This window comes from Chaetodon auriga, chromosome 18, assembly GCF_051107435.1.
Source record: "Chaetodon auriga isolate fChaAug3 chromosome 18, fChaAug3.hap1, whole genome shotgun sequence".
NCBI classification, from domain to species: domain Eukaryota; kingdom Metazoa; phylum Chordata; class Actinopteri; order Chaetodontiformes; family Chaetodontidae; genus Chaetodon; species Chaetodon auriga.
Genome location: NC_135091.1, coordinates 34,283 through 46,375, shown reverse-complemented (window position 1 = coordinate 46,375; position 12,093 = coordinate 34,283). Strand labels below are relative to the sequence as shown.

Here is a 12,093-nt window from a genome sequence, read left to right as displayed (position 1 = left end):
CTGTAGTTTCGCCAAAAACAAACATACAAAAAACACTGCTGCTGCCACTGCCTGGTCAGTGTATGGTCACCGTGATTCATGGAGAAAGCAAAAGGCAGCAGGACGGAGGACAAGTCTGATTCTGATGTTTGCCTCTCTACATCAGAAAGGCATGCAGAATTTTCAGCCCATTATATTGTGCAAACAAATTCCAACTTCCAAACTGAATTTACAATGCATGTAATGTTTTTGTGTAAATCTTTTGAGCATTGAATGACAATGATGTGGAAATTATTTAAATGTTATTTCTCCATTTAGTGCATAATTGATAAAGTGGCAGATAAAATTTGTGACTGGCAGACAAAAAAATGCGACAGTGGCAGGCAGTGAAAAATGTTCATTTCAGACCATCATTCTGTTGTGTTTTTTATCTTTCAATTCTCTCCTGTCTGTTGTGTTTGCTGGTTGGTTGCAGCCACCTGACTAATGCATGACCAGTGTGTGTACTGTGGATTGACGATGTGCAATGCAGCCTTGAAAACCCAAAAAACATTGAATAAAAATCACTGGATTGCACCGAAATCAAGAAACAGCATTTTGATGTAGGTGTTGTTCATTTTAAGGTGTGTGAAAATTGCATGGAGGGCAGTACAGATGGCATCCTCTGTGGATCTGTTGGCTCTGAATACAAACTGGTGAGGGTCCAGGCTGGCTGGAATGCAGTCTTTGATGCATGTGTAGAACCGATTCTCAAAACACTTCATCAGAATGGGGATGAGTTCCACAGGGTGGTAGTTGTTTAGATTAGACACTGCAGATTTTGTGGAGATAATACAAAGAATATTGGATTTTTTCAATTCTAAAAACCCAGAAGCAACCAAATTAACAACAGAAAAAGGGGGCATGGTGTTCAGTTGCTAGATGAGTATGTCTGCAACTGTTCAACAACTGGAGCACTGGCCTTTACTCACTCAAGTGATAGCAACTCAGGCTGAATCTATTTTGCCAACTGCTGGATTCAAGGACACATGTCAGCCAAATTCAAACTTTCCAGAAAGGAAATTAAGGACAGAAACATTCAAAACAATCTATAGCAGCTGCCTGGGACATCAAAAGTGCCAAAAGTAGACAACATGTCAATGTTGAATGATGTGATGATGAAGTCAATGATGAAGTCACGACTGCAGCAACATTAAGAAAGTCAAACCTAAATCACAGGGGAGATTAAAAATCGAGTGCCGTGCTAGGAATTCTCAGGGACAACTTCTCTCTGCCAGTCTGCAAATATATGTGGAAGTTTAGTTTATTCAGTTGTGCCTTCACCTGAAGAAGACCCAGAGAGGTTGAAATGTTGTACATAGGTGCATTTTGGTAAGATATGGATCTTTAATTTATAACAACATTATTTAATTTCTTCACCACTTGAAGCAATGAGTCACTGTTAGTGATGAAATTCTAGGAAAACTCTTAGAATGACAACATTTTCTCAGAATTTCCCCTCACAGTTCAGACTAGATCCTGGTAAAGATCAAAGTTCTTCACAGAGCATCTCAGGGCATCAGAGAGTTCTTCACAGAACGTCTCAGGGCATCAGAGATCTCCTCAGGTGACAAACTGTGAGGAGCAGAGAGGAGGACTATAAGGAGGCTGAAGAGTTTCTGAAGCAGAGGAGGAAATTGAGGAAAGCGGAAGAACCTCCAAACCTGGAATGTTTATTATTATTTAGAATGAATTAACCTCATGACGTCCAAATAATTTTTCCCGGATGATGATTTAAGTCATCTCATTTATTTACTGAGCAGCTCCAGCAGACAAGCCCTCTTAATTAAAACAAAACACACTGTTGAATCTTTTGATAATAGTAGCCCATAATTTAGACCAACTAGAGTCCTGTGAGTGTTTCCGAATTTAAGGAGCAACTTTTCTGTCATATGAGCCTGTACTAAGTGAATCGTAGAAATCACTGAATGTAACTCACACTGAGAGAATATGAGATGACACATGTCTGTAAAAATGGTCATTGCTTAGTGGTAGAGTTTTTATTTACATATTACGGACAATTCCGGTCCATGCATGATTCAAGACACTGATGACTTCAGTGTTTATAATAAATCACAGGAGGATCTAAACTGAGAACACCCATGTTTAATAAAGGACGCCTTTCTGTCACTTGTCATGTTTCTGGGGCTGGGGGAAGTGCAAAAGGTGCTCCCTGTGAGGCTGAGTTAGGACCAGGGGGTGTTTGTTGTCTCCTCTGTCATGCCAGCAGACATCCAGCAGGGGGTAGACTTTTCCCTGTACCTCAAGCCTGAAGCTGTAGATGAAACCCAGCTCATTGGGACTGTCGATATTATAAAAGGTTAGACCTCTGCCCTCATAGTCCAGGAAGAGTCCCACCCGGCGGGGGGGACACAACACCGGCAAGACCACCCTGGGTAATGTGAAGGCTTCATAAACCCCATCCTTCAGTCCAATCAACCACACCCCACTCTCTGGATTCTTCACCAGCTTGGTCTTCCGATTGGTCGTTCCTTTGATCAATCCAAGACGCCATTTAGGTTTGTCACCCACCTCCACCTGGAAGTTAAGAAGAAGCAGACAGAATCAGAAACAGAGCAGCTGGACTTATCTACTGTAAATACATAATTAAAAACGTGCACATCTGTTTGCTGCCATCCAGTGTTTCATTAATCTTCTTGTGGGAAACATGTGACCATATATATACAGCAGTGTTTACCTCCCAGTAGTGTTTGCCAGAGGAAAAGCCCCGGTTGGCCAGGACACAGTAGCTGTAACTAAACCTCTCTGGATTATCAGGAAGCCTCCGCAGCAGAGCCCCCCAGGTCACCACTGTGTCCCCATGATGGAGCTCCAACATTGGGTGAGCAGTTTGAGGATCCAGTTTCAATGGCTCTGGTGCTGGATGATGAAAAAGAGAACCACATAATGAACTATCTGAGAAAACAAGGGGTGGTGGAATCTGCTTCTAAATTAATAAAGGTTGGTGTAATGATGTCACAGTGGTAAAGAAATCCTGCAGTCCTCACTTCAAGATTATTTCTGTAGACTGTAAACCTTTTCATCAACTGTGGGGGGAGTTTTCCCCATTTATTCTGGTTGGTGTTCACATCCCAATACAGGCTGTTAGTGAGCCTTGACAGTACCTGGCTTGACCAGATAAATAACATGGAGCATAAACACCCAGACTTCTTGTTCATTGTTCTTGGGGACTTTAACAGACCAAACCTCTGCCATGAATTACCAAAACACCCACAGCACTTGAAGTTTCCTACCAGGGATAAAAACACTCTGGATTAGGGTTATGCTGGATGCCTGTTTCTCTGCTGCCTGTTTGTCTCTGCCATCTTTGTAATTTTAAAATACGTATGGACCCAAAAGCAGGACTCACAATAGTTCAAATGCAGATTTATTGAAAAGTTATTTAGACATAGGTTTGCAGAGCTGAGCCAGAATTATGGTGGAGCAGGGCAGACAGAGCGAGCTGAGTAGGTGTCTGGATGGGAACACAATGACAACACCGGGTGGCCTAAACTTGACTGTACCATTACTACAATTACAATTACAATTTGTCATTTGGCAGACGCTTTTATCCAAAGCTACGTACATATGAGATTTTCATACATCACAAGCAAGGTTCTAGACAGGAGAGAACAACAAGAGTAAGTGCCCTAACGCAACTTTCTGGTCCAAGTGAACATAGGTGCTACGAGACAGTGCTACAAAGTAAATCATAGAGTGCATAGAGTTAACAGAGAGTTTTTTTTTTCTTTTTAAGAAAGAAGGTGTTCAGTAAAGAGCTTGGTCTTTAGTCTTTTTCTAAAGATTGAGAGGGCCTCTGCAGAACGAATTTTGGTGATTCGTTCCACCACCGGGGAACCACGGAAGAAAAAAGTCTAGCTAGAGACTTAGGGCCTTTTTGAGCTGGCAACACCAGGCACCATTCCTGCCGTACCATATTGGTGAAGTGAACAATCTGCATGATCTGGCAAAGAGTGGAGTGTAGGTATGTATACTGCAGGATCTTGATGAATGGATGGGTAGCAGGTGTGCAGGTTGTTTAACCACAGGAGGGAAATGGAGTGGCATGCTCAGATAGAGAGAACAAGCAAGGGAAGGGTGAACAGCAGAAACACGAGGAATAAGGGAGAGGTACAGCTGGACCATGACAGTCTGAATCATGTTCTCCTAATTTACAGACAGAAACTAAAATCTGCTAGGCCCATGGACCAGACTGTAAACAGATGGTCCACCAGGGCAAAGACCTGGTTGGAATCACTGTGACATCTCACAGCAACTTTAATGAGGACATGTGTGGTGACTACAACTTTCTCTATTCAATTTCTTCATATAAAACAACAATAAATGTGATTTACAGAAAAACTCAGGCAGGCAGGCAGGCAGACAGACAGGTGTACCTGGCAGGACTTTTCGATGTAATCTTTTCCACACAGTCAGTTTAATGTCATTGTGGTTGAAACCTGGTTTGAACGTTAGAGAGCTGAAGATTGTCTCCTGCCTCTGCTGGAGCTCCTGAATCTCCCTGAACCTGAGGCGGGAGATGAAGAGGAGAAGGAGAAGAAGAGGGAGGAGGAAGATGAGGAGGCGAGAAAATATTTCTTGCTGGATGTTTAATCATTAGTTTAATGTGGAGATGTGTCTTACCTTGGAGCAATTGATCCATACTTCTGTAAACAAAAACAGAGAAACTATCATTTCTGATTCCATCTATCAGGGCGAGTGAAAAGAGAGACATAATTGATCAGTTTATATTTGTTAGCAGCAGTTCAATGATTTGATTAACTTTCAGATAAAATATTTTTATTTCCTCTAAATTTCTGATAAAATTTTATGATATCATGAAGTACCATGATGAAGCCCAGGTGTCCCTCATTGCTCAGGCCCTGCAGGGTGTTCTGGGCCTCCTGCAGCCGGTTTAGGTTCTGGTTTAACTTGTCTGTCTGGTTCTGGAGCGAAGCGATGAGGACAGCTGCTGATGTCTCCACCTGCTGCATGAACCCCGCCTCTTCCACCTCAAGGCAGCGCCGCAGTTCACCAAACTCCTTCCTCACCACCCACTTCAGGACGTCAGACTCATTCTGATTGGACAGAGAGCAGCATCAGATCATCACCTCTTATTGTCTGACAGCTCCAACAGAAACAGATCATGTTTTCACACTCAGAATCCACATTCTCAGGGAAGCTCATCATGATGTTGTCCATCAGACACTGACTGGTCAATCAGGGCACCCCTCAGCACACTTGGACTGTTTATTTAGAAACACATAATCATATGAATCTTACAGTGTGGTTAAGTGTTAATCTTTATTATTTATGGCAGTATAAATTTTACACTTAGGGTTTAAAGACTTCAAAAAGTTAGAGTTTTCAACACTCTTCTTCACTGTTATTATTACTTAAATGTGTTACATTAGTGTGTTAGTTTGTAAAAATTTACCATCAAAAGAAAATGGCTCTCGGAGTTTTAACTGTGACTTTGTTCTTTAAAATGAAAAATGGAGATGAGAAAGTAGGTGGGGTTTTAACTTCCTCTTAGCTCTCTTTTTCCTCACTTTTTTTTACACCATTATATCTGTCAACACTATGAATGTCTTCCAGCTCTTATTATGAGGAGGTTCTGTTGATGGTTCATCCAGATGTGGTGAGAGACTATCCCTAACAATAACGCTTTGTATAACAGGTTGTACATGACAATGATTCACTGTGGAACAGCAGATCATTAAGAAACAAGAGAAACAAAAACAACAGCATAATGCAAATGCTGGCATCACCCACAGTGATCCTGGATTTGTTGTGTGCCATTTTACAGATCTGATCCTCCAGTTTACGTTTCTGATGCTGGAACTCTGTCATTAGACACGAAATGTCCTCCTGAGAGAGACACAGACAGATAAAATAAATGCATTATTAGTGAACAATCACCTCATTAAAAGCAGAATAATTGAATTCAGTACCAAGCATTACCCTTTAACGGGTCAACTTTAATTTGTAAACTTTTTACTGTTCACTCATTTGTTCCATTTTCTGCCTCTTATCTTAGGTAGGTTGTAATGCTGGTGGCCACAGGCTATGCAAGGTAGACCAGCAACATCCTCCTGCTTCTCCTGGTGGATCATAAGGCACTGCCAGATGAGAAATATAATCCCTCCAATGTAGGTTATGTTGGTCTCCTACCAGCTGGATCAAAATCAGATGTTGAACTACCTTCCAACATGAAGGAGCTGTGGTTTTCCTCTGAGCTCCTTGTGCTGTCTCAAAGGCAGGGTCAGACACCCTGCCAAGGAAACTCATTTCAGTTGCTTGGATCCACCATCTCATTCTTTCAGTCACCAGGACCACAGCTGAGGACTGGAATCAAGATCCCCTGGTAAATCCAGAGCTTCACCTTCAGGATCAGCTCTCTCTGAACCACCACAGTCTGATACAGAGTCATTAATGCTGACTTTGCACCAAACTACGTGTCAAGCTTCTACTCCATCCCACCATCATGATGAACCCTGAGATACTTGTAGTCCTTCACTTAGGGCAGTGACTCATTCCCAACCAGAAGGAAACAATCCACTGTTTTCCATTTAAGTATCTTGAGCTCAGACTAGGAGGTGCTGGCTCTCATCCTGCTGCTTCTCACTCAGTTTTAAACTGTCTTAGTGCTCACTTGAGGTCACAGCCTGACTTACAGAACCACATCATCTGCAAAGAGCAGCGATATAATCATGGGTTCACCAAAACGACACTCTCCACACTTGGACTGCAGCCTCAGATTCTGTTCTGCTCTGACTCTGGTTATACATGGACCGAATGACTTCTACTACTGCCACATCCACTTTCACCTCTTTAAGTAGTACCCCTATAAGATACCCCTGGGGATATGGTTTTAAACCTTCTCTAAGTCCACAAAACACATTTAAATCGGATAGAAAAACTCCCATAACAGGAGCACACATGAGTAGTCAGCAATAGTCAGAGCTTTATTCCTTGTGACCCTCAGTCACATAGAAATGATTCTCTCTTTCTAAGGAAAACTCCAACACAGCAGTCTTTGGGTGGGTTGCTCATGAGTATAACCACACTTGCCCAGTGTTGTTCACCATGGATACCTAAAAAGGAGTCCAGCTCCTCTTTGTCTTTCCCTTCCAAGATGAACTCACTGGGGTTCAACATGAGTCAGACTGAGCCTCAAGGGTTACCCTTCAAACAAATCTCGGTCATCACAGATTAAACTCTTGTCATTATATTTTTGGAAGCAGGGTAAACTGATGACCCCACAGTGAAAAAGATGTCTGAACAAACAGCTGCCTTTACAGCAGCCACTTTCTTCTGCTTACTGTTTGTAGACCCAACATGGCAACCACCCAAAGTCAAACAGGACATAAACACTATACCAGAGGGCAGATGGTGGTGGAGGTCACACCAGTTACAGTGTGCAGTGATATGGCAGTATCACTGTACATTGTAACTGGTGGTGTTCATGAATATGACATCACCCTTATGAAGGCAATATAGCTGAAAATACTTGGTGAAAAACAGCCGGGTGCACTTGAGTAGAGTTGTGCAACATGTTTTAATATTAATAGACTTGCATTGAAGCTTACATCTACACATCCCTGTGTGTACACTCCCAAAATAAAGAATGTTCATGAAGAATATGTGACCTTATTGTTGTAAAACTGGAAACACAAAGGTGATATTTGATATGTGTGGAACATTAACCTCCTGTTTGTTAATCTCACTGTTTGATGATATGGTGTCAACTACTGGCTGCTTATCTACACTGAGTCAACAGCACCAAACTGTTTTGTGTTTAACAGCCAAAGAACCCTGTCTGTCCTCAAGTTTGAGATCAAAAGTTTACTCAGAGTCAACCCAACATCATATATGTGAAAAAATAACTATGAATTATTAATGTTTGTACATCCCTCAATGTTTCATTTATACACTTTACAACCTCAGGGATGGAACATCATTCGCATACGAATCTTTATAATTGTATGTATAAAACTTCCATATTTAATATTTATAAATGAAGTTGTAGATGGAGCTTACAGGTGTGATTTTGTTTATTTTATACCTTCATATGACTGTAGACGGAGCTCACAGGTGTGATTTTGTGGCCACGGTGAGCACCGATGCTTCCACAGAGGCCACAGATCACCATTCGTTCATCCTCGCAGTAAAGGCTGAGTGGGTTGTGATGCTGAGGACATGACTCTGGCTGAACTCCACCTGAAACACTCACTTCCTGTCAGGATAAAGAAAATGGTCTGTTTTTACAAATATTTGAAATAAGAGCTTATATAGAGTTCATAATGTTGCAATTTGTTAAATCAAATGTTTCATTTGTTAAAGCATGAGATAAAGACCTTTCAGAAATGCTTTAGATTTGAGTTTATGAGTTTAACTATATCAAAAACTGATGATCTGAGCTTGACATAAACTGATCACAGGTGTTTTTTTTTTTTACCTGCAGAGCCTCAATGATTCGAGCTAAACTGACATTGGGAGGAGGACTATCTCCATCTACAGCACAGCGACACACAGGACACTGCAGCTGACCGAGCAGGTCCATTGTCATGGAGCGCACACAACACCTAGACAGGTGAGAACAGGACAGGACAGGTGGGGTCAGGAAAAGTGAGATTAGGACAGGTAGATATAAGACAGAATAGGTGAGGACAGGACAACTGTGTTCCATCCATCCATCGTACTTGCAGTAGGAGTGTCCACATTGTAACATCAGTGGTTCGGTGAAGACATCCAGACAAACGGGACACCTGAGTTGGTCCTCCAGACTCTGACGCCGCTCCATGTCAGGAGCGGCACAACGGGGACCAGCACTACCAGTTGCAGGACCACTGGGACCAGTAAAATCCCAAATGCAAAAACCCTCTAAAAAGCAAACTGAAGAAAACAAATGAGAACAGAAGAAACAAAGCGGCAGTTAAACTGTCAGAGTGAAAATGAGTCCGGCTGACTTCCCTGATGTTAGTTTGTGTTTCTACAGCACAACCAACTCTATTTATAGACTGATGGGTTGTTTCTTTTGTGTCTTTGATGTGATTGGATGGACAGACAGAGTAGGCGGAGCCAGATACTGATAAATCCTTCATGTATGAATGTTTTGTGAAATTATATAAAATATAATTCAAATATTATTTGGCAGAAATTTTAACTAAACATGTACAGTACCACAAAGTATGTGAAAGGTATGAATTAGTATTCTTCTTCTTCTTCTTCTTATTATTATTATTATTATTATTATTATTAGTGGTAGCAATACAGTATAATTAATGCTGTTAATATTATTTTTTTTGGAGTGTTTAAGCAGCAGTGTTTATGTTGCTGAAAATTGCTGATCTCCAACTCACCTGTTTTTACCTGATAAACCAACACCTGAAAGTCACCTTCACCTCAGCAACAGAAACCTACACAGGTAGCAGTTCTCTCCATGCTCTTTGAAAAAGCAGAAAACACAACGACCAGTCCACAGCAGACCTTCAGTTTATTTTCATGTTCGCAAGATTTTTTATTATTGTTTTGCTTTCTCAACACCTGGAAAGAAATCTTGTTAAATTGCTACAAAATCAAGAGACTGTGAGTGGATAGCAAGTCAAAACTGACCAGTCATAGCTCATGTTGTCTCACCTGATTTCTCTCAATAAGACAAATAAGAACTGTGGCCAACAATTTTACACATATTTATTATGTATTTCTTTTCTCTTTGCTGTGTATTTTAAAGTTTTACTTATTTAGAATTAGATCACGCAAGAAAAACGTGTGGTTGGTTGGTAGAGATGGAAAAGTTTCACACCAAATGTTTCTCCACAAAATTTGACACTAAAACCCTCCAAATTCAACCTGGGATGCTAAACGAAAGCAGCCACTTGTTCTCTGAGGACTTAATAAAATCTCTTTTCATCCGCTCCTCTGACACAGCACTTCATTTCATATCATTTTGTTTTAAGACGTCCAACTAAAACCGGAGAATAAATGTAGCGATGCTGTTTGAACAGCAGATGGCGTGGGACAATCGGACCTGGGAGTGACGTCATCCATGGGTGTCAGGTGACAAAACAGGAAGACAGAGAACTTCCCGGACCTCCCGGGACCGACGGCGGACTGAAAACGAGTCTAAAACAGAATTATAATTTGAAATCATCGCGAAGGAAGGTAAGAGCTTACTGAAAGAACACGAGCTAACTTGCTAACAGGCTGCGAACAGGCTAACAGACGGCTGTTAACGTGCTGTGTAAATAAACAGGGCAAGATGGAGGCAAGAAACATACAGTGACTGACATTCAATCCATTGAGGAATAAAATGGGTGGAAAATGAATGGAGTCTGGCACAGTGTGTCTTTAACTTTACTACAATATTCTGAGGTCGAGTTTGATTTAATATTGTTGACGTTTAAAGCAGAGCTCATTGGTTGGATATAACACTACATATCGCCAGAGGTAAAATTGGCCAAAACATGAATGGAGTTCGGCAGGAACAGACTAACAATTTCATGTTAAAAGTTGTTGTTAAATGACAATGAAAGCTTAAATTTCCTGAAATTTTAGGTGGAGTCTGGCACAGACAGACCGATGGAGAATGTAGTGATTGATTTATTCCTTTTCAGTATTGATAATGGGTTGATCATTACTGTTGAGGATGTATTGACTAATTGATTATTGATCATATAGTGATTACTAATTTTTTTTTTTCTTGCACAATAGATGATGTGTGAAGCAGGTATTGATCACATATTGATTTTTTTCCTTTTGGTGTGATGATGATGAACTTCTGTCTGCAGTTGGGATGACATAATGATTACTAGTCTCTTATTGATTGTTTGATTATGGTTTATTTCCCCCACAGTATGGAGGATGATGAACTTCCGTCAGCGGATGGGATGGGTGGGCGTGGCTCTCTACTTGCTGCTCAGTGTCATGGTGGTGTATTACGTCTTTGAGGTTCACAGCTTCAGTTTGGAGCACGTGCAGAGAGGCGGGGCCAGCCCCTCGACTCCACCGCTCGCCATTAGTTGGTTTCAGAGCATCAGCGCTCACCTGCCTCCACTTCCCGTCTGGATGTGGGCGTCGGTCTTCCTGCTGCCGTACCTGCAGCTCTTCCTCTTCCTGTTCTCCTGTACGAGAGCTGACCCTCGAGCGGTGGGTTACTGTGTCCTTCCTGTCTGCCTTGCCCTGCTCTGCAGCCGTCACGCCACGCGCAAACCATCTAATCACAGAGGCCCGACACTCATCGACACGTAGAAGGGCAGGGCCATGGCAGGAGGATGAGGCTGTAAAACGAACTGAACTGATTGTGATGTCATTTCCTGTGTGCCTTTAAGGAGTTTAACAAGCACTCCTGCTGGATTTTAATCCTCTGCTTTGTTTATTTGGAAGACTGTCATGATGCCCTGAGTGCAGACTGTCAGGATCAACACTCTTTCTACTGCCATCTGTTCCTTGAAATGGACTCTTCAGTCTGCAGCTGTCAATCATCCCCCTCCTCCTCAGTTATGTTGTTATTGTAACATCACAGACAATGTTATGCTGTGATTGGTTGGAGGATGTTTAACATGTCAAGACCAGCACGTCCGCCTGTGTGTCTGTGATCAGTTTAACCCACAGTTGGGTCAGTTAGCAGCATCACTGCTGTTGCTATGGTTACCTGCAGTTTAATATTTGGAATGACCTAGCTGTTGGGTAAGTGGCCAATCAAAATACTTATATGATCAGTCATGTGACGCGTGCTGGTTACTATGACAACTTTATTATAACATCAATAAAAGGAAAAAACACAATGTGAAGTTTTATATAGATTGTTTTTATTGTGAAAAACTTATCATTCATTTTACAGAAGTGAGCTCAGAAACTGACTGGAGAAGAGGAGGGGGAAGAGAGGGAAAGGAGGTAAAGAGGGGAAGAAAGACAGAGGAAAAAGAAGGTAGAGATGGTTAGGAGGGAGAACAGGAGGAAGAGAGGAGGTGCTCTCAGTTAAGTTTTTAAATACTGACATCTGTATTTAAAATGAGTTTTTGGATTAAAGGAAACACAATTATGTTAAAAAGTGATTTTAGAGTGAAAACC

At 41.6% G+C, this 12,093-nt stretch overlaps 2 protein-coding genes across 2 annotated transcripts; one reads left to right on the top strand and one right to left on the bottom strand.

Moving 5' to 3' along the window:
- Window positions 1–2,145: 2,145 nt before the first annotated feature.
- LOC143336553 (E3 ubiquitin-protein ligase TRIM50-like) lies at window positions 2,146–8,839 on the bottom strand. Its single transcript, XM_076756778.1, has 9 exons — window positions 8,724–8,839; window positions 8,480–8,606; window positions 8,087–8,257; window positions 5,794–5,889; window positions 4,866–5,096; window positions 4,663–4,685; window positions 4,416–4,546; window positions 2,717–2,898; window positions 2,146–2,556 (listed from the first exon to the last, which is right to left on the bottom strand). Exons 1-9 carry the CDS (start codon window positions 8,822–8,824, stop codon window positions 2,146–2,148), a joined length of 1,473 nt encoding a protein of 490 aa, XP_076612893.1. The 5' UTR covers window positions 8,825–8,839.
- Window positions 8,840–10,082: 1,243 nt separating this feature from the next.
- On the top strand, window positions 10,083–11,833 carry tmem251 (transmembrane protein 251). The gene is made up of 2 exons (XM_076756795.1): window positions 10,083–10,185; window positions 10,877–11,833. Exon 2 carries the CDS (start codon window positions 10,885–10,887, stop codon window positions 11,269–11,271), a length of 387 nt encoding a protein of 128 aa, XP_076612910.1. The 5' UTR covers window positions 10,083–10,185; window positions 10,877–10,884; the 3' UTR covers window positions 11,272–11,833.
- The last annotated feature ends 260 nt before the right edge of the window (window positions 11,834–12,093 follow it).